Source organism: Heterodontus francisci, unplaced genomic scaffold (assembly GCF_036365525.1).
Source record: "Heterodontus francisci isolate sHetFra1 unplaced genomic scaffold, sHetFra1.hap1 HAP1_SCAFFOLD_59, whole genome shotgun sequence".
Taxonomy (NCBI): domain Eukaryota; kingdom Metazoa; phylum Chordata; class Chondrichthyes; order Heterodontiformes; family Heterodontidae; genus Heterodontus; species Heterodontus francisci.
In genome coordinates, this window is record NW_027140758.1 from 7,602,319 (window position 1) to 7,624,414 (window position 22,096).

The 22,096-nt window shown below is 47.5% G+C and overlaps 1 protein-coding gene, 2 non-coding genes and 1 pseudogene across 3 annotated transcripts in view; 1 reads left to right on the top strand and 3 right to left on the bottom strand.

Annotated features, from left to right (window-relative positions):
- Positions 1-8,784, bottom strand: part of LOC137360597 (histone H2A.J-like) — a 61,230-nt gene extending 52,446 nt beyond the window's left edge. The window contains exons 1-2 of the mRNA XM_068025990.1: positions 8,551-8,784; positions 8,026-8,191 (exon numbers count right to left, since the gene is read on the bottom strand). Coding sequence (XP_067882091.1) covers positions 8,026-8,191; positions 8,551-8,784 — 400 coding nt within the window. The remainder of the gene's footprint in view (positions 1-8,025; positions 8,192-8,550) is intronic.
- A 6,931-nt stretch (positions 8,785-15,715) lies between these two features.
- trnal-uag (transfer RNA leucine (anticodon UAG)) lies at positions 15,716-15,798 on the bottom strand. The gene has a single exon. It is a non-coding gene; the product is annotated as a tRNA-Leu (tRNA).
- Positions 15,799-15,868: 70 nt separating this feature from the next.
- On the top strand, positions 15,869-16,386 carry LOC137360592 (histone H2AX-like; annotated as a pseudogene).
- A 3,253-nt stretch (positions 16,387-19,639) lies between these two features.
- trnal-uaa (transfer RNA leucine (anticodon UAA)) lies at positions 19,640-19,722 on the bottom strand. Its single transcript has one exon. It is a non-coding gene; the product is annotated as a tRNA-Leu (tRNA).
- Positions 19,723-22,096: the final 2,374 nt, after the last annotated feature.

Below are 22,096 nucleotides of genomic sequence, written 5' to 3' on the forward strand. Positions count from 1 at the left end.
GGGAAGGAGAGGCAGTGCAGGGATCCCCTGTGGCCGTTTCCCTCAACAACAGGTATACCGTTTTGGATACTGTTGGGGGAGACGACTTACCAGGGGTAAGCAATGGGATACAGGTCTCTGGCGCAGAGTCTGTCCCTGTTGCTCAGAAGGGAAGGGGTAAGAGGAGCAGAGCATTAGTCATTGGGGACTCCATAGTTAGGGGAACAGATAGGAGGTTTTGTGGGAACGAGAGAGACTCACGGTTGGTGTGTTGCCTCCCAGGTGCCAGGGTACGTGATGTCTCTGATCGTGTTTTTGGGATCCTCAAGGGGGAGGGGGAGCAGCCCCAAGTCGTGGTACACATAGGCACCAACGACATAGGTAGGAAGACAGATGGGGATTTAAGGCAGAAATTCAGGGAGCTAGGGTGGAAGCTTAGAGCGAGAACAAACAGAGTTGTTATCTCTGGGTTGTTGCCCGTGCCACGTGCTAGCGAAGTGAGGAACAGGGAGAGAGAGGAGTTGAACACGTGGCTGCAGGGATGGTGTAGGAGGGAGGGTTTTGGTTTCCTGGATAATTGTGGCTCTTTCTTGGGTAGATAGGACCTCTACAAACAGGATGGTCTTCACCTGAACCAGAGGGGTACTAATATCCTCGGGGGGGGGGGTAGATTTGCTAGTGCTCTTCGGGGGAGTTTAAACTAATTCAGCAGGGGGATGGGAACCTAAATTGTAGTTCCAGTGTGCAGGATGTTGAGAGTAGTGAGGGCAGAGATAAGGTTATAAGGACACAAGAGGGCACTGGCAAGCAAGCGCTTGGTTTAAAATGTGTCTAATTCAACGCCAGGAGCATCCGGAATAAGGTGGGTGAGTTTGCAGCATGGGTTGGTACCTGGGATCTCGATGTAGTGGCCATTTCAGAGACATGGGGAGAGCAGGGACAGGAATGGATGTTGCGGGTTCCGGGATTTAGATGTTTCACTAAGAACAGAGAAGAGGGTAAAAGAGGGGGGGGGGTGTGGCATTGTTAATCAAGGAAAGTATTACAGCGGCAGAAAGGACGTTTGAGGACTCGTCTGCAGAGGTAGTCTGGGCCGAGGTTAGAAACAGGAGAGGTGAGGTCACCCTGTTGGGAGTTTTCTATAGACCTCCAAATAGTTCCAGAGATGTAGAGGAAAGGATAGCAAAGATGATTCTTGACAGGAGCGAGAGTAACAGGGTAGTGGTTATGGAGGACTTTAACTTTCCAAATATTGACTGGAAATACTATAGTTCGAGTACTTTAGATAGGTCTGTTTTTGTCCAGTGTGTGCAGGAGGGTTTTCTGACACAGTATGTAGACAGGCCAACCAGGGGCGATGCCACATTGGATTTGGTACTGGGTAATGAACCCGGCCAGGTGTTAGATTTAGAAGTTGGTGAGCACTTTGGTGATAGTGATCACAATTCGGTTAGGTTTACCTTAGCGATGGGCAGGGACAGGCATATACAGCAGGGCAAGAATTATAGCTGGGGGAAAGGAAATTATGATGCGATTAGGCAAGATTTAGGATGCGTAGGATGGGGAAGGAAACTGCAGGGGATGGGAACAATCGAAATGTGGAGCTTATTCAAGGAGCAGCTACTGTGTGTCCTTGATATGTATGTACCTGTCAGGCAGGGAGGAAGTTGTCGAGCGAGGGAGCTGTGGTTTACTAAAGAAGTTGAAGAGCTTGTCAAGAGGAAGAAGAAGGCTTATGTTAGGATGAGACGTGAAGGCTCAGTTAGGGCGCTTGAGAGTTACAAGCTAGCCAGGAAGGATCCAAAGGGAGATATAAGAAGAGCAAGGAGAGGACACGAGAAGTCATTGGCGGATAGGATCAAAGAAAACCCTAAGGCTTTCTATAGGTATATCAGGAATAAAAGAATGACTAGAGATAGGTTAGGGCCAAACAAGGATAGTAGTGGGAAGTTGTGTGTGGAATCGGAAGAGATAGGGGAAGTGTTAAATGAATATTTTTCGTCAGTATTTACTGTGGAGAAAGAAAATGTTGTCGAGGAGAATACTGAGATACAGACTACTAGGCTAGATGGGATTGAGGTTCACAAGGAGGAGGTGTTAGCAATTTTGGAGAGTGTGAAAATGGATAAGTCCCCTTGGCCAGATGGGATTTATCCTAGGATTCTCTGGGAAGCCAGGGAGGAGATTGCAGAGCCTTTGTCCTTGATTTTTATGTCGTCATTGTCGACTGGAATAGTGCCGGAAGACTGGAGGATAGCAAATGTTGTCCCCTTGTTCAAGAAGGGGAGTAGAGACAGCCCTGGTAATTATAGACCTGTGAGCCTTACTTCGGTTGTGGGTAAAATGTTGGAAAAGGTTATAAGAGATAGGATTTATAATCATCTTGAAAAGAATAAGTTCATTAGAGATAGTCAGCACGGTTTTGTGAAGGGTAGGTCGTGCCTCACAAACCTTATTGAGTTTTTTGACAAGGTGACCAAACAGGTGGATGAGGGTAAAGCCGTGTATGTGGTATATATGGATTTCAGTAAGGCGTTTGATAAAGTTCCCCACGGTAGGCTATTGCAGAAAATACGGAAGTATGGGATTGAAGGTGAATTAGTGCTTTGGATCAGAAATTGGCTAGCTGAAAGAAGACAGAGGGTGGTGGTTAATGGGAAATGTTCATCCTGGAGTATAGATTCTAGTGGTGTACCGCAAGGATCTGTTTTGGGGCCACTGCTGTTTGTCATTTTTATAAATGACCTGGATGAGGGTGTAGAAGGGTGGGTTAGTAAATTTGCGGATGACACGAAGGTCGGTGGAGTTGTGGATAGTGCCGAAGGATGTTGTAGGTTACAGAGGGACATAGATAGGCTACAGAGCTGGGCTGAGAGATGGCAAATGGAGTTTAATGCGGAAAAGTGTGAGGTGATTCACTTCGGAAGGAGTAACAGGATTGCAGAATACTGGGCTAATGGGAAGATTCTTGGCAGTGTAGATGAGCAGAGAGATCTTGGTGTCCAGGTACATAAATCCCTGAAAGTTGCCACCCAGGTTAATAGAGCTGTTAAGAAGGCATATGGTGTGTTAGCTTTTATTAGTAGGGGGATCGAGTTTAGGAGCCACGAGATCATGCTGCAGCTGTACAAAACTCTGGTGCGGCCACACCTGGAGTATTGCGTGCAGTTCTGGTCACCGCATTATCGGAAGGATGTGGAAGCTCTGGAAAAGGTGCAGAGGAGATTTACTAGGATGTTGCCTGGCATGGAGGGAAGGTCTTACGAGGAAAGGCTGAGGGACTTGAGGTTGTTTTCGTTAGAGAGAAGGAGGAGAAGAGGTGACTTCACAGAGACATATAAGATAATCAGAGGGCTGGACAGGGTGGACAGTGAGAGCCTTTTTCCTCGGATGGTGATGGCAAACACCAGGGGACATAGCTTTAAGTTGAGGGGTGTTAGATATAGGACAGATGTCAGAGGTAGTTTCTTTCCACAGAGAGTAGTAGGGGCGTGGAACGCCCTGCCTGCAACAGTAGTAGACTCGCCAACTTTAAGGGCATTTAAGTGGTCATTGGATAGACATATGGATGAAAATGGAATAGTGTAGGTCAGATGGTTTCACAGGTCGGCGCAACATCGAGGGCTGAAGGGCCTGTACTGCATTGGAATGTTCTATGTTCTATAACTCTCTGCAGCATCTCGCTGTGAAAGATTGAACTTTATCTCATTTCTTTTTCAGCTGGGAGTCAGTGCGGCTCAGTGGGACTTCTAGCTGTCTCCCACCTCACAATCCATCAGTGCTGAGAAAGCAATGGGAAATATTACTCATGGCTGAGCAAGCAGAGGACACCGATTTAAGGTGAATGGGAAAAGAACCAAAGGCAACATGAGGAAAAACCTTTTTTATGCAGCAAATGGTTAAGATCTGATATGTACTGCCTGAGAGTGGACGGAGGAAGATTCAACCAAAGCTTTCAAAAGGATATATGATAATTATCTGAAGGGAACAAAAATTCAGATTTTCATGGAATACATGAGGATGTGGCATGAGCTGAGTTGCTTGTGCAGAGAGGCAGCACAAGCACGATGAGCTGAAACCTCCTTTTGTGCTGTAAGTATTCTGTGATCTATGATTCTATACAAAGTGAAACCAACACTCACATCTGAGAAACTGACAGGTACAGTGTAAACCCCACACTAACAAACCAGCAAATGCCAGGGACAGAGTAAAACCAACAGTCCGAGACAAGAAACTGACAGATACTGTGTGAAACCCAAAAATGACTTCTCAGGATTTGGCAGTTAATGTGTAAAAACCTCTCTTCAATATCCATCCTGCAAGGTACAAAGAAAATTAGGTACAAACCCAGGCTCATACTTCGAAGACTGAGAGATAAAGAGCAAAACACAGACTCACCTACAAGAGGCTGACAAGTACAGAGAATAAAATAGAGGGGGTGCAGATTAAAAACACATGCATGTAACGGATACTGATAGGGATAGAATCAAACCCTTTCTCACACATGACACGAAAATTGGTGGTGTCGTAAATAGTGAGGAGGAAAGCCTTAGATTACAGGCCAATATAGATCGTCCGAGGCAGAGAATATAAGAGCAGGGAGGTTATGACGGAGCTGTATAAAATGCTAGTTAGGCCACAGCTGGAGTACTGTGTACTGTTCTGGGCACCACACTATAGGAAGGATGTGATTGCACTGGAGAGGGTGCAGAAGAGAGTCACCAGGATGTTGCTTGGGCTGGAGCATTTCAGCTATGAAGAGAGACTGGAAAGGCTAGGGTTGTTTTCCTTAGAGCAGAGAAGGCTGAGGGGAGATAAGATTGAGGTTTAGAAAATTATGAGGGGCATTGATGGGTTAGATAGGAAGAAACATTTTACCTTAGCGGAGGGGTCAATAACCAGGTGGCATAGATTTAAGGTAAGGGGCAGGAGGTTTAGATGGGATTTGAGGAAAAAAATTTTACCCAGAGGGTGGTTGGAATCTGGAACGCACTCCCTGAAGAGGTGGTAGAGGCCGGAACCCTCACAACATTTAAGAAGTATTTACATGAGCACTTGAAATGCGATAGCATACAAGGCTACGGGCCAAATACTGGAAAATGGGATTAGAATAGTTAGGTGCTTGATGGCCAGCACAGACACAGTGGGCTGAAGGGCCTGTTTCTGTGCTGTATAACTCTCTGACTCTATATCAGAAACTGATAGATCGGGACAAAAGCTGATGTTCACATAAAGTTGTTGACAGATGTGTGGTGAAACTCACATTTTTTTTTATTTCCAAAATATACTTTATTCATAAAAATCTGTAAAAATTACATTCCCAAACAGTTTAAAACAGCATCAAGTCAAAGAATACAAACAGTGCAAAGGTGATCAGTTACCTTCTGTACAATCATGAGTTGCCTCACAACCCTTCCATTTCATTGTCATGCCATATACATTTTTACATTTACAGCACACAAAATTTCTCCGATACAGTTCGAGGGGTTTCCCATGGATCCAGCCCCTCAGTTCAGCTTGGTGGGGGGACCTTACACTGTGGTCTTTCCCCATTGAGCCTTTGCTGCGGCTGCCCCAAGCTTTAGTGCGTCCCTCAGCACGTAGTCCTGGTCCTTGGAATGTGCCAGTCTGCAACATTCGGTGGTGGACAACTCTTTTCGCTGGAAGACCAGCAAGTTTCGGGCAGACCAAAGGGCGTCTTTCACCGAATTGATAGTCCTCCAGCAGCAGTTGATGTTTGTCTCGGTGTGCGTCCCTGGGAATAGCCCGTAGAGCACAGACTCCTGTGCTACATAGCTGCTTGGGATGAATATCGACAAAAACCACTGCAACTCTTTCCACAAAGTTAACTCACATAGCAATAGCAGAAACAGTCACAAACCAAAAACTGAAACATACAGAGTAAAAACCCACATTCTCACACCAGAAATTCACGGCTGCAAAGTGAAGCTGACTCTCTCCTCCCAGGCACTGACAGGTACAAAAGAAAACACGCACTAACATACCAGGAAATGAAATGTAGGAAATAAAACCTGATTATCATGTCAGAGATTGGCATTAATGACAGTTGTGGTACCCAGAATGCTCTGCGCTCCAGAATTTGCCTTGTCTCTGATCAGGAGCAGGCGCGGTAGTGGCTGACCTCCATCTGCAGCTGGAGCGGAATATTCACAAAGTGCAGGGAGACCGCGCCCGTAGTGGGTGCACACAGCTGGAGCAGGGCGTCAAGGCCACAATAGGATGGAACAATCCCGTTTGTGTCCCTGCGGGTGGCGGTGAAGCTTTTCCCTGTGAGGCGTCCCGAAACTGCCCGCCAGCAAGGTCAACTGGTCAGAGAGCGTCTGTAAATGGATAGGAATTGGGGATTGGGCAGGGAGCGTCTCTAAATGAATAAGATTTGGGGACTGGGCAAGGAGCGTCTGTAAATGGATAAGAATTGGGGATTTGGCAGGGAGCGTTTTTTTATCCGTTCGTGGGATGTGGGCGTCGCTGGCTCGATCTCAGCTGCAGTAATGTGTCCAGTTCTGGGCACCAGGTTTCAGAAAGGACATCAAAGCTTTTGAGACAGTTCGGAGGAGATTTACAAGAATGATACCAGAGATGAGGGGTTTCAGTTCTCTGGACAGGGTGGTGAAGCTGGGATTGTTGGCCAAAAATGTCAAGGGGAGGTGAGGAGAGATCTTTTTACCCAGTAACTGATTCGGATTTGGAATGAATTGTCTGACAGGGTGCTGGAAACAGATTCAATTATAACTTTCATAAAGGAATTGGACAAATATTTAAAAGTGAATTTCTCCAGGACTATGGGGAAATAGGCAGGGGGTTGGACTAATTGCATCATTTTTTTCACAGATTCAGCACAGGCACAAAAGACCGATTGGCCTCCTTCTGTGCTGTATGATTCTATGAAATAGTGACAGTCAGGGCAAGTCTGTATAAGAAGGAGAAATGGAGACAGGTCAGGGAGAGCACATCACCAAAACTGGGAGATACTACATTGGACAGGGAGGGTCGGAGGGGGAGAGAGCACGTACATACAGTCAGAATCAGCACCTTCAGGGGAGGAGAGAGAGAGGAACCAGTGAGTGTAGAACTGAACCCAGCCAGAGTCAACCTGCTGAAACACCAGTGAGTTCACACTGGGGAGAGATCATTCACCTGCTCCGTGTGTGGGAAGGGGTTCACTCAGTCATCCAACCTCACTGAACATCAACTTGTTCACACTGATCAGAGACCTTTTCAATGTCCTGACTGTGAGAAGAGCTTGAAAAGCAGTAATGATCTGCTGAAACACCAACACATTCACTCTGGGGAGAGGCCGTTCCCCTGCCATGTGTATGGGAAGGGATTCACTCAGTCATTCAATCTGCTGCAACATCAGCAAGTTCACATGTAACTGCAGGGGTTGGATTCTGCTGTTGTTGCTGCTATTCATCACTTTCAGAGACAAAGTTGGGTCTTACTTTATAACCAGTGTAGTCCAGAGCAAAAGCGTCTTCTTAATGTTGAGATAAACGGGAGAAGAAACCGGGAAGTGGCGGTGAGGATGGGGGAGGTGCTGCACCATCACTTTAATGGTGCACCCTCCCTCCCCCGGGTCCTTGCTGCACGTCCGCCAGGCCCATTGGCTCTGATTGGGGTCCTGAGAGCCCCTGAGACTCGGTGCAGCTGAGGCTGCGCTCACCCCCGCTCAGCTCTGTTGTGATATTTAAAATACGAAAGGCCTGTCGGACTGAGAGCTGATCTGGAATTTAGAAAGCAGCATTATTGGAGGCTCATTGCTGCTCAGCACAATCTCACCCCCCGCTCCGGGGAATTGTTGATTCTACATCCTGTAGTTCAGTTCTTCACTTAACTAGAGGGGGAGATGTGTGAGCAGAAAAACAGAGCAAATTAAAAAACACAGCTGGACAGATGTACAACAGTTCAATCTACTGTTACAATAACTCCATCACTGACTCCCTCCTGACAGTAACCAGCCCTTTCACAGAGACTGTGGGTGGCTCTGAAAAGAGCCTTTGGTTTATTAGATGTCATTTCGGTCGCTTTCCTTTTTCTGGGAGCTCTGAGCGCTGGTTTTCTTGGGCAGCAGCAAGGCCTGGATATCAGGCAGCACCCCGCCGTGAGCGATGGTCACGTCTCCCAGCAGCTTGATGAGCTCCTCGTTGTTGCGGACGGCCAGCTGCAGGTGTCTGGGGATGGTGCGGGTCTTCTTCAACGTTCGAGGGGCGGCACAGTGGCGCAGTGGTTAGCACTGCAGCCTCACAGCTCCAGCGACCCGGGTTCAATCCTGGAACTGCCTGTGTGGAGTTTGCAAGTTCTCCCTGTGTCTGCATGAGTTTTCTCCGGGTGCTCTGGTTTCCTCCCACAAGCCAAAAGACTTGCAGGTTGGTAGGTAAATTGGCCATTATAAATTGTCACTCGTATAGGTAGGTGGTAGGGAATGTAGGGACAGGTGGGGATGTTTGGTAGGAATATGGGATTAGTGCAGGATTAGTATAAATGGGTGGTTGATGTTCGGCACAGACTCGGTGGCCCGAAGGGCCTGTTTCAGTGCTGCATCTCGAAAACTAAAAACTGCTTGTTGTCCCGGGCCACGTTACCGGCCAGCTCGAGGATTTCAGCGGTCAGATACTCGAGCACAGCAGCCAGATAGACCGGGGCTCCGGCACCCACACGCTCAGCATAGTTACCCTTTCTCAGGAGCCTGTGATCATGGCCCACCAGAAACTGCAGTCCAGCCCGTGAGGAGCGAGACTTGGCCTTGGACCGAGCTTTCCTGCCGGTCTTTCCTCTTCCAGACATTTCCACAATCTGACAAATACTTTCACAAAGAATGGATAATTTCTCAGCTTTTGTCAGAAACATTAAGCAGTTAGGATGGCCGAGTGGTCTATGGGGCTGTGTTCAGGTCGTAGTGTTTTCTGGAGGCGTGTGTTCAAATCCCACTTCTGCCAAGTTGTGTTTTGACTGAACTGGAGGGATTTGGGAGCAGCGGTGAAGGGAGAACATGGAAGAATATTGACAAGTAAAATGAAAATGGACCCAAAGATGTTTCTTCAATACATTAGAGGAAGAGGCAACTAAAGAAAGAGGAGTGCACTGAAAAGACCAAAAAATCACAGTGATTTTTGACATCTTGCCAGGATTGAGTGGCGCGTGCACGGGATGATGTCATTTTGCAGAGCCAACGTCATCACATTTCCGCAACAAATCCATCTTCGTGCATGCGTGATAAAGCGTCATTGGGTATCTAGCCACCCGATCCCCCCACCACTTGGCTGGAGGAAGTGGCTGAATGGGAGATTTTGAAGCTGCAGCTCTCCCCCCTCGGCAACTCACTCCAGGCCTCGACGATTCCCCCCCTCAGCCGCTCGCTCCAGACCTCGCTGCTCACCCACCCCCCCACTCCCCTGGCCAGTTGTTCCTCGCTTCGCACCACCCCACTCTCTGGCCACTCGCTCCAGGCCGCGCCGCTTCCCTCCTCTCAGCCACTCACTCCTACGTCGCCCCGTCACCCATTGAGGCCCTCCTGCTTCTACAGGTGGCGCCTGGTGAAGAAATGTGGGAGCGAGTGTCACGGCCAGAGCTAGCAGCTGTGGGCTGGGCTGGGACAGGGTGGGGGGTGGGGGTGCGGAGAGCGAACAGCCAGAGTGCGGAATTTCGCCAGTAGGGAGGAGGGGGAGAAAGCGAGTTGCAGAGGGGGGGAGAGCGGTCAGTGAGGTGGGAGCTAGTAGCTGCGTTCGGGTGAAGTCAATCCTGGTCAGTTATATAAACAAATCACAATAACGAATTGGCAGCACATTTTATCCTCTGCCCGATTTTCCTTTCCATCGATCGGGGTGCTAATTCACTATCTTCCAATGGAAATTCAATCATAAAATTCCTTTTGTATTTAATAGGATTACTGAAATGTTAAATGGATCTGAGGATTACAGTTAGTATTAGGAAACGCACCTGAGTGAATTAGCACCCCAATCGATGGAAAGGAAAATCGGGAAAGTATAAAATGTGCTGCCAATTCGTTATTGAGATTCGTTGAGTAATTCGATTCTGCCCAACACTGAAATTGGCGGCTTTTTTGAATTCACCCTTTCTGCCAGGACGACAATTTAAGCCAATGATTTGCTGTATTTTCTAATTCGAGGCTCGGCAATTGGTTAAGACATGCGAATGGGAAGAGGGTGACCAATCAGAAGTGGGCTCTGGATAGAGAAGCAGAGTTAACGTTTCGGGTCAGTGACCCTTCTTCGGAACTGACCCGAAACGTTAACTCTGCTTCTCTTTCCACAGATGCTGCCAGACCTGCTGAGTGAATCCGGCATTTCTTGTTTTTGTTTCAGATTTCCAGCATCCGCAGTATTTTGCTTTTATTTTAGTGGGCTCTGGATAGCGCGGGCTCAAACTGCGGGAATTCCAGGTCCCTGAATGATTGAGCTGAAACTGATTAGTTTCACAAACCCTGTCAGTTTCAGTGCAGGAAACACCGTCTCGGGGGAAATAACATCACAAGTGGGTCTGGTTCCCGTGACCGATTCAACGGCTGCTGCAAAACTCCCGGATTCCCTCATTGCATCGAAATCATTTTGAAATTCTATGAAAACAATGAGTGATTCTGGAGGAGTGATGCGGCTTTTCATTGAGGGCATGTGTGGACGGGGGAAATAACTAAGTGTAGAGCCTCGGGCACTGTTTACACAGCCCGTTTAGAAAATCAAATCCACTGCACATCCTTGCTACAAATGAAATGTCAAATTTGGGGATTCTAGTTTTGTATCTCGAACACAGCACAGATTTATTCCAGACAGTTCGAAACAGCCTATCCCAGCTCCCGTTTCCAGGTCACTGCTCTCTCTGTGAGGCGGTGGGTGGCTCTTAGAAGAGCCTTTGTTGTGTTTGCTGGAAAGGGTCGAGTGTTCAGCCGCTGAATCCGTAGAGAGTGCGGCCCTGCCGTTTCAGAGCGTACACCACATCCGTGGCAGTGACCGTCTTGCGCTTGGCGTGTTCAGTGTAGGTGACCGCATCCCTGATCACATTCTCTAGGAAAACCTTCAACACCCCGCGAGTCTCCTCATAGATCAAACCCGAGATTCGCTTGACCCCGCCACGGCGAGCCAGGCGGCGGATTGCTGGTTTGGTGATGCCCTGGATATTATCACGAAGCACTTTGCGGTGCCGCTTTGCTCCGCCTTTGCCCAGTCCTTTCCCTCCTTTACCTCTGCCAGACTTTCTTTTATTAATTTCCAAAATATACTTTATTCATAAAAATCTGTAAAAAAAAATACATTACAAAACAGTTCCAAAAAGCACCAAGTCAAACAGTACAAAGAGTGCAAAGGAGATCAGTTTCCTTCAATGCAGGAGTGAGTTGCCTCACAACCCTTCCATTTCATTGTCATGCCATGTACATTTTACAGCAAACCAATATTTACTGGCTCCAGTTCGAGTGGTTTCCCATGGATCCAGCCCCTCAGTTCAGCTTGGTGAGGGGACCTTACACAGTGGTATTTCCACATTGAGCCTTTGCTGCAGCTGCCCCAAGTTTTAGTGCGTCCCTCAGCATGTAGTCCTCGACCTTGGAATGTGTCAGTCTGCAACATTCGGTCGTGGACATCTCTTTGCGCTGGAAGACCAGCAAGTTTCGGGCAGACCAAAGAGCGTCTTTCAACGAATTGATAGTCCTCCAGCAACAGTTGATGTTTATCTCGGTGTGCGTCCCTGGGAACAGCCCATAGAGCACAGACTCCTGTGCTACAGAGCTGCTTGGGATGAACCTCGACAAAAACCACTGCATCTCTTCCACACCTGCTTTGCAAAGACACATTCCAGAAAGAGGTGGGCAACGTCTCTTTTCCACCACAGCCACCTCGAGGGCCGCGTGTGGATGGGGTGAGACTTCGGGTGTGCAGGAAGGATCTGACAGGGAGGGCTCTTCTCACCATCAGTCAGGCTACATCTTGGTGCTTGTTTGAAAGTTCTGGTGATGAGGCATTCTGCCAAATGACTTTGGACTTCTGCACAGGGGACCATCCGACAGGATCCACCATCTCCTTTTCCCGTAGGGCCTTGAGGATATTCCGTGCAGACCACTGCCTGATGGATTGGTCGTCAAAGGTGTTTTTCCACAGAAACTTTTCCATGAAGGATAGGCAGTACGGCACAGTCCAACTGGATGGAGCATTCCTCGGCAATATGACCAGGCCCATCCTTTGCAACACTGGGGACAGATGGAACCTCAGCACGTAGTGACACTTGAAGTTTGCAAACTGGGGATCTACACACAGCTTGATGCAGCCGCACACAAAGGTAGCCATAAGGATGAAGGCGACGTTGGGTACATTTTTCCCGCCCTTATCCAGAGGTTTGAACATCGTGTCCCTCCGGACTCGGACCATTTTGGATCCCCAGATGAAGCGGAATTTGGCTCAGGTGATCGCCACAGCGCAGGAATGCGGTATGGGCCAGACCTGCACCACGTACAGCAATGTGAGCACCTCGCCCTTGATGACCAGGTTCTTACCCATAATGGAGAGAGATCGCTGCTCCCACATGCTCAGCTTATGTTGTACCCTGGCTACTCGCTACATCCAGGTTTTGGTGCATGTCTCAGCCCTTCCAAACCATATCCCCAGCACCTTCAGGTAATCTGACCTAACGGTGAAGGGGACAAAGGATCGGTCAGCCGAGTTCCCAAAGAACATGGCCTCGCTCTTGCCGTGTTTAACATTGGCTCCCAAGGCCAGTTCGAGCTGGTCGCAGATGCTCATCACTCTGCGCACAGACAGTGGATCCGAGCATAAAACGGCGACGTCATCCATGTACAGGGAGGTTTTAACCTGAGTGCCTCCGCTGCCTGGGATTGTCACCCCTCTGATGCTCGCATTCTTCCGAATAGACTCAGCAAAGGGTTCAATACTGCAAACAAACAAGACAGGGGAGAGAGGACAGCCCTGTCTGACTCCAGATTGGATCGGGAAACTTTCTGATTCCCACCCATTGATTGAGACTGCACGACTGATGTTTGTGTAGAGTAGTTTGATCCAATTGCAGATTCCCTCCCCAAACCCCATTTTGGAATGCACATCCATCATGTAAGTGTGCGATATCCTGTCAAAAGCCTTCTCCTGGTCCAGGCTGATGAGGCAGGTGTCCACCCTCCTGTCCCGTACATAGGTGATCATATCCCTGAGTAGCACAAAGCTATCAGAGATTGTTCTGTCTGGTATAGTATAGGTCTGATCAGGGTGAATCACCAACTCCAGAGCAGACTTGAATCGACTGGCTATGTCTTTTGACAGAATCTTGTAGTCAGCATGAAGCAGAAATTGGGCCACCAATTTCTGATTTCTGTCCTCTCCCCCTTCTGCTTGTCGATGAGGGTGATGATGCCTTTCCTCATGGATTCTAACATGCTGCCAGCCTGGAGCATACTCTTGTTTACTGGCAGACATGTTGATTCTTTCCTCAAATCAGTGCACAATAAAAAAGACTGATTCTGTCAGGCTCCTTTTTATACAGGCCGCCTGGACCTGGCTGAGAAAGGCAGAGTGAGAGCAGGGAGGGGAGGAGACAAGAGTGAAGATTAAACAGAGAGCTAGATGGAGGAGACACCCAGAGTGACAGACAGAGAGAGAACGGCCCCTCATCTTTCAGCTCCAACTCCAGTTTCCTCTGGGCTGCCAATTGCAAACCCTTTATTAACAGTAGAACCAAAACCCAGCTCTCCACACAAACCCTTCCAGACTCGGCCTTCATAGTCAAGGCTTTCCAGAAAGCCGGAGCTTTTAAATATGGTCCCGATGCAATTAACACTCAGTAATATTCCCACCTAAACACAGTCCATTCTATACTAAGAACCCTCCTCAGTAACATCACCATTTCCTCACACATCCGCTTCCAGCAGTTCACAGCACCTTACTGCAGCTGTTTGGGGAATCTCCTGTGTTAAGATTGGAGTTGGAAAGCGGCCTTTACCCGGCAGTGTTATTGTCTCACACTGAATCTGCCAGACATCCTGTTCTCTTTATTGCGAGAGAGAAAGCACGGATTTAGGAAATGTTCATTTGAAATGATCTCTATTGAGAACGAGCCCGGCCGTGGGACAGGTATTCCAGTGCAAAGAGCTGTCCATGACCGAGTGTTGCAGACTGGCACATTGCAACGTCCAACACTATGTGCTGTGGGACGGCATTAAAGCTTGGGGAAGCCACCATGGAGACTCAATGGGGAAAGGCTGCATTCTGAGGCCCTAGTAGGCCATAGTACAGTGAGGGGCTGGAACTCGTGAAAAACCCCTCGGGCTGTTTGCACCAGAGAATGTTTGATTTGTAATGTAAATACTGTAAATATAACCTGTGCCGGCAGGGATAGTGAGATACATCATGTACATTATTGAAGGAAACTGATCTGTATTGTACCTTATGTAATATTAAATTTGAACTGCTTTGCAATGTAATTGCACAAATTATATGAATAAAATACATATTGTGCAAAAGAAAGCAGCTTTCCTGTCAACACACACCTTGTCTCAGGGCACAACTTTCCTGTGATCTTGTCATACCCAACTTCGCTCTATATCTTCTGACACACACACTTTACAGTCTGTCATTTCCAAAAACAAGCATTCTAAAATCAAAAGACCTTTTGTTTATTTCTCCTTTCTTTTCATTTCTCCTCTATTCTTCTCAATCACTCCCTTCAACAGTCCCATTCAGATCAAGGTGGAATGTGAATAGTGTCACAACTCACCTGACACTATTATTACCCTTCTTTTCTCTTGTCTCATTCAATGGGAAAGTTTTATTCACCAGTCTGTTGCTGTTTTACACTCTTGTCATACCATCTGGTATTGCATCCATCTGAATTCTGTGCTTTCATGGCCTTATATTTCTTTTCCACTTCTGGATGATTTGTTTGCTTCAGTTCCATTCAACCAGGCTGGACCACAGGGAAGCTTAGAACCTTTGCCTTGGATGGGTCCACGTTGATCCATTACATTCAGAATCACCTCCTTGAAATAACTCCATAGTACAACTGCAGTAACCACACAGAATCTGCTTCAAACACTCCTCCACATTTTATCTGTTCTGACCGTCAACACCTCCAGCTCTTTTGTTTAAGTGGAACCCATCAGGTGTGTATAGGCTCCTTCTATTCTGAAAGCTGTAGCACTGGTTCAGGGAATTCAGCCCTGTTTCTCTACTCGAAAGGATCAGCCATGCTTGATCTGCCTCGTATTTTGCTTTTATTGCAACGTTACAAGACCTCCAATCCTCTGGCACCACACCTGTATCCAGTGAGGGATTGGAAAATGATGGTCAGACCTTCCACTATTTCTTCCCTGGCTTCTTTCAACAGCCTGGGGTACAGTTCAACTGGTCCTGATGATTTATCCACATTCAACGATGCTCATCCCATTAAGACTTCCTCTCTCCTTAAGTTATCACGTCCAATACTTCACACTCCTCCTCCTTAATAACAATATCTGCATCACCCTCTCATTCGGGAAAACAGTAAAGTATTCATTCAGGATATTGGCAACACCTTCCACCCCGATACAAAGGTTACATTTTTGATCTTTTATGTGCCCTGCTGTTTGCTCAGTTGCCTCTGACTCTCATGTTTTGTTGCAACATCTTTGGGTCCATTGTTACTTTGTTTGTCCATGTTCTTTCCTGCTTTCTCTTTGCTTTTCACCGCTGCTCCCAAACGCCTCCAGTGCATTCAAAATGCAACTTGTCAGAAGTGGGATTCGAACCCACGCCTCCAAGGGAGACTGCGACCTAAACGCAGCGCCTTAGACCGCTCGACCATCCTGACTGCCGGCGATATACTATCAATGCTAAGGAAATTATTCATTCTTTGTGAAAGTATTTGTGAGATTGTGGAAATGACTGGAAGAGGAAAGACCGGCGGGAAAGCTCGGGCCAAGGCCAAGTCTCGCTCCTCCCGGGCTAGACTGCAGTTCCCGGTGGGCCGTGTTCACAGGCTCCTGAGAAAGGGTAACTATGCTGAGCGTGTGGGTGCCGGAGCCCCGGTCTTTCTGGCTGCTGTGCTCGACTATCTGATCGCTGAAATGCTCGAGCTGGCCGGCAACGCGGCCCGGGACAACAAGAAGAACCGCATAAAATAAAAGCAAAATACTGCGGATGCTGGAAATCTGAAACAAAAACAAGAAATGCTGGATTCACTCAGCAGGTCTGGCAGCATCTGTAGAAAGAGAAGCAGAGTTAACGTTTCGGGTCAGTGACCCTTCTTAAGAACCGCATCATTTCCAGACACCTGCAGCTGGCCGTCCGCAACGACGAGGAGCTCAACAAGCTGCTGGGAGGGGAGACCATCGCTCAGGGCGGGGTGCTGCCTAATATCGAGGCCGTGCTGCTGCCCAAGAAAACCAGCGCTCAGAGCTCCCAGAAAAAGTAAAGCGCCCAAAATGTCATCTAATAAACCAAAGGCTCTTTTCAGAGCCACCCACAGTCTCTGTGAAAGGGCTGGTTACTGTCAGGAGGGAGTCAGAGATGGAGTTATTGTGACAGTGGATTGACCTGTTTCACATCTGTCCAGGTGTGTTTTCAGTTCCCTCTCTGGATTTCGCTCTGTTTCTCTGCTCACACATCTCCCCCTCTAGTTAAGTGAAGAAGTGAACTACAGGGTGTCAGAATCAACAATTTAATAAATCCCGCTGCCTTCGATTTGATAAATCCCGAGATTATCCCGGTACATTAACGGGAACTGGTTCGGAGCTGATGAATTAATTTAATAATGGAAGTGTCCGGGTTAATTCTCTGTTTTTCATTTGGACAGTTTGAATTGTGTTTTTATTTCTCTCCGGTGATCTGAGCGCCGCTTCTCAATGAGAATCTGCTCCCGGAACAGAGTAAATGCAGGAAGGAAGAGGCCATTCTCGGGATGTGTGTCTCTCTCCTAACCTGATCTGTTTAGACCGCACTGTTCCCAGAGGACGGAATCAGTGAGAGTTGTGCACACACAGGAGCTGAGTCCATTGCAGCGCTTTAATATGTGCCTTCCCCCCGTCCCTCCCTATTCTCCGGACACAGAGCTGTCTGTTCCCCCCGGCGGCGGGATAGGGTCGGGGATTCTCTCCCCGCAGTGTCAGGGTCTGCAGCCCCGGGGAACTGGCGGTTTCAGTCAGAGTGACCGAGCTAACATACATATCCTGTGTACTGATCTCCAATGGATTCAAATATTAGTGAACTCATTGGGTAATGTTTGTAAATAACCCTCATGTGAACGGACCCGGCTCCATTAATGCCTTCCAAATAAAACTGGGATCCATTTCTTTTCCCCAAATGCCAGCTAACGGATCCCAGGAGCGGGGTTGAGATGGTGCTGAGCAGCAATGAGTCTCCGGTAATGCTGCTTTCTAAATTCCAGACCAGCTCTCAGTCCGACAGGCCTTTCGGGAAAGTGATGTGACAAAACAGAAACCATGTGACCGCCCCTTCAATCTAATGGGTTTGATGATGAACAGAGATGGCAGCTCTTTCCTTTGCTGATTTTGGTGGCTCTGAAAAGAGCCCTTTTTACACTTGTTACTGAAGCTGGGTTTAAGGTGCGTTCCCCGCGGATGCGGCGGGCCAGCTGGATGTCTTTGGCCATGATGGACCGGGATCATTCTGGTGAATCTGCTCATTTTCCGACAGAAGCATGAGTCGCTGTTTGAACTGTTTAAAGTCAGGGGTGTATTAGCAGCCAGAAAGTGAAGGGCAGTTCATTGCTCCCTGCAGCATTATCCGCCTCTTTCAGGAGAAAGGATCAGAAACCGCTCGTTTCTGTCAGTCCCCGAGAAGCCTGTGAGAAGCGGTTAGTCGCTAATTTGTTCCTTTTACAGAGAGGAAGCTGATATTTGTCCCGGACCTTCCTCCCGCCGCTTACAGTTAACAGATTGACAAATGAAAACGATTCCTAAAATCGCGTCAGGATTTTGTGACGGTAAATACAGTAAAACAGAACATAAAATGAGAGGTTTTAAAATTGTTGCCTGAAAATTGAAATTTTCCATCACTTCAATTCCTTCCTGCTCTGGAATTGCCGGGCTTTTTCCAATTGGAAAATCTAAGCCAATGAGAACTTCTATTTACTTATATGTGATTCTCCTATTGGTTAAGAATTGGATTGAGAAGCGGGTGACCAATCAGAGACAGAGTCAAACTGCGGGGATTCCAGGCCCCCAGTAACTGAGCTGAAACTGTTCAGATTGACAAACCCTGGCAGTAGCTTCACACATTGGACACTTCACACTGAGTCATTCAAGGAATGGTGTGAGAGAAGCTTCAGATCCTGTCATTACTCTCTGACTCATTATTCATCGAGAACCAAACAATTAGTAAATGTGAAGCAGTGAAGAGACTTTTCACTCTCACTGCAGAATGTGTCATCTGGGGAAATAAGGAACTATTATTTTCGGAGATTCCAGGTTCATTCCTCTCTGAACAAATCCATTCCTCACATTCCCGATCACAGCCTATCCCAGCTCCTGTTGTCACCCGACTCCAGCTGAATTGGAGAAACTCATGTGTTGGGGTTTGAGTTGTGAGGTGGGGTGTCTCCGCCAGTGTTCCTGTCTTACAGACTCTCCCCTGAATTTGTGAACTGAGACTGTACCGAACACATCTCCAGTTAGAGTGAGGGCCGGATATCCCTCTGTTTTATTACAGAGAGTGGGGAAAGGGCTGGGTGGAGGGGAGTCACCAGGGATCCTGGATTTACTCCAAATCATTTCCATGTGGAATCTGCAGGCGGGTCCGGGACAGGGATCATTTGTTCAGGGGATCAGCTCTTTCCTGAGAGATGTGGGTGGCTCTGAGAAGAGCCTTTGTGTTCAGATGTTTCCAAGTTTCCCGCGCTCTTTCACTTCTTTCCAGACCCTGCTTTCTGAGCCTTCGCTGCTTTCGGCTTGACCTTGCTCTTCCATGTCTGCACTTTCTTCAGCGCCTTTCCGCCCGCCGCACTCTTGTCTTTTTTGACCTTCTTCGCAGGAGACTTTTTCTGAAGCGCTGCTTTCTTCACCACCTTATTTGGCGTTGCCGCCGCCTTGCTGCTCGTTTTCTTGGCTGTTACTTTCTTTGTTGTCACTTTCACGTCTGCTGGTTTCTTCACTAAAGATTTTTTGTCTGCTGGTTTCTTCACTGAAGATTTCTTGTGTGCTGGTTTCTTCACCTTCTTTCCCACTTTTCACTAGGTTTTCCTTCTTGCTGATTTTGAAGGAGGCGGAGGCTCCCTGTCCCTTGCTCTGCACCAGGGAGCCTTTGTTCACATTCCTCTTGATACTTTGCTTGATCTGGGTTTTGAGCTTCTCCTGAGCGGTGGCAGACCTGCAAGGAATCAACTACCAGCTAGCGTATAAAGAGAGACCAAGGCTCAGGGCCTTCAGTTACCTGGAGGGGAGTCGGAGAGGCAGCGGATCCTGTGAGGAACCACAAACCAGGAAGGATGAGAAGGTCATTGTCAGGGGACAGAGGAGATTAAGTTAAAGATTTACCAGTTTATAAGCAAGCGCAGAGCCAAGGAACGGTGCTGGGGCAGATCAAATAATAGGAAGCTGTGATCAGTTGGAAGGCAAGAGTGATTAAATGACAGAAGAGATGATGGTGCAAGGCAAAAGTCAGGGAAAGAAAAAGTAACATTTTGTAAGCACAGATACCAGGAGTGGAGTTTGAACCCACGCAGACACATGTCTATTGGATGTTAAGTCCAACGCCTTAACCACACGGCCATCCTGGTACATTAGCCAACCACTGAAAATGAAATTTAATGTGATCCGGGTGCCATCTGGCCTTTTACAATATAAAGTTATGACTCCTCTCCCATGCTGAATTGGACCCTTCATTATTTATGAACCTCAATCGGATCACCCCTCAGTCTAGGTTTCTCTAAGGTGTAGGGTCCCAACTCTTTTAGTCTAACTTGATAACCAAGATGTCTTATACTGGGAATTCGTCGAATGTCTCTCCTCTGTACCCTTTCCAAAGCCTCAATATCACCCATCATGTGAGGAGACCAAGACTGGATACAATATTCCAAGTGAGTCCTGACCAAGGTTTCATAAAAGGACAAATTCGGGACATCTCAGATACTGAAGGAGTCCATGTCCAGAAGCAGCAAGACCTGGACAACATTCAGACTTGGGCTGCTAAGTGGCAAGTAACATTCACACCACATAAGTACCAGGCAATGACCATCTCCAACAAGAGAGAATGTAACCATCTCCCTTTGACGTTCAACAGCATTACCATCGCTGAATCCCCCCACCATCAACATCCTGGGGGTTACCATTGACAAAAGCTTAACTGGACCATTCATATACATACTCTGGCTGCAAGAGTAAATCAGATAGTGGGAATTCTGTGATGAGTAACTCAGCTCAAGGCACATGGTGAAATGCTCATTAGGAGAGCTGGAGAAATGGACTGGTCAGGTGGGCAGAAAAGTGGCAAATGGAATTCAACTTGGAGAAATGTGAGGTGATGCCTTTGGTGAGGTCAAACACAGCAAAGGAAGACACAATTAATGGGTGAATGCTGAGAGGTGCCGAGGAAGTGAGGGACCTTGAAGTGAATGTCCACAAATCCCTGAAAGTAGCAGGATAGGTTGATAAGTTGGTTGAGAAGGCTTATGGAATCCTTTCCTTTATTAACCAATGTATAGAATATAAGAGCAGGGAGGTTATGCTGGAACTGTATAATTAGAATTAGAATTAGAATATTACAGCGCAGTACAGGCCCTTCGGCCCTCGATGTTGCGCCGATCATCTGACCTACACTATTCCATTTACATCCATATGTCTATCCAATGACCACTTAAATGCCCTTAAAGTTGGCGAGTCTACTCCTGTTGCAGGCAGGGCGTTCCACGCCCCTACTACTCTCTGCGTAAAGAAACTACCTCTGACATCTGTCCTATATCTTTCACCCCTCAACTTAAAGCTATGTCCCCTCGTGTTTGCCATCCTCATCCGAGGAAAAAGACTCTCACTATCCACCCTATCTAACCCTCTGATTATCTTGTATGTCTCTATTAAGTCACCTCTCCTCCTCCTTCTCTCTAACGAAAACAACCCCAAGTCCCTCAGCCTTTCCTCGTAAGACCTTCCTTCCATACCAGGCAACATCCTAGTAAATCTCCTCTGCACCCTTTCCAAAGCTTCGACATCCTTCCTATAATGCGGTGACCAGAACTGCACGCAATACTCCAGGTGCGGCCTCACCAGAGTTTTGTACTGCTGCATCATGACCCCGTGGCTCTGAAACTCGATCCCCCTACTAATAAAGGCTAACACACCATATGCCTTCTTAACAGCCCTATTAACCTGGGTAGCAACTTTCAGGGATTTATGTACCTGGATACCAAGATCTCTCTGCTCATCTACACTACCAAGAATCTTCCCATTAGCCCAGTACTCTGCATTGCTGTTACTCCTTCCAAAGTGAATCACCTCACACTTCTCCGCATTAAACTCCATTTGCCATCTCTCAGCCCAGCTCTGCAGCCTATCTATGTCCCTCTGTACCCTACAACACCCTTCGACACTATCCACAACTCCACCGACCTTCGTGTCATCCGCAAATTTACTAACCCACCCTTCTACACCCTCATCCAGGTCGTTTATAAAAATGACAAACAGCAGTGGCCCCAAAACAGAACCTTGCGGTACACCACTAGTAACTAAACTCCAGGATGAACATTTGCCATCAACCACCACCCTCTGTCTTCTTTCAGCTAGCCAATTTCTGATCCAAAGCTCTAAATCACCTTCAACCCCATACTTGCGTATTTTCTGCAATAGCCTACCGTGGGGAACCTTATCAAACGCCTTACTGAAATCCATATACACCACATCCACGGCTTTACCCTCATCCACCTGTTTGGTCACCTTCTCGAAAAACTCAATAAGGTTTGTGAGGCACGACCTACCTTTCACAAAACCGTGCTGACTATCGCAAATGAACTTATTCTTTTCAAGATGATTATAAATCCTATCTCTTATAACCTTTTCCAACATTTTACCCACAACCGAAGTAAGGCTCACAGGTCTATAATTACGAGGGCTGTCTCTACTCCCCTTCTTGAACAAGGGGACAACATTTGCTATCCTCCA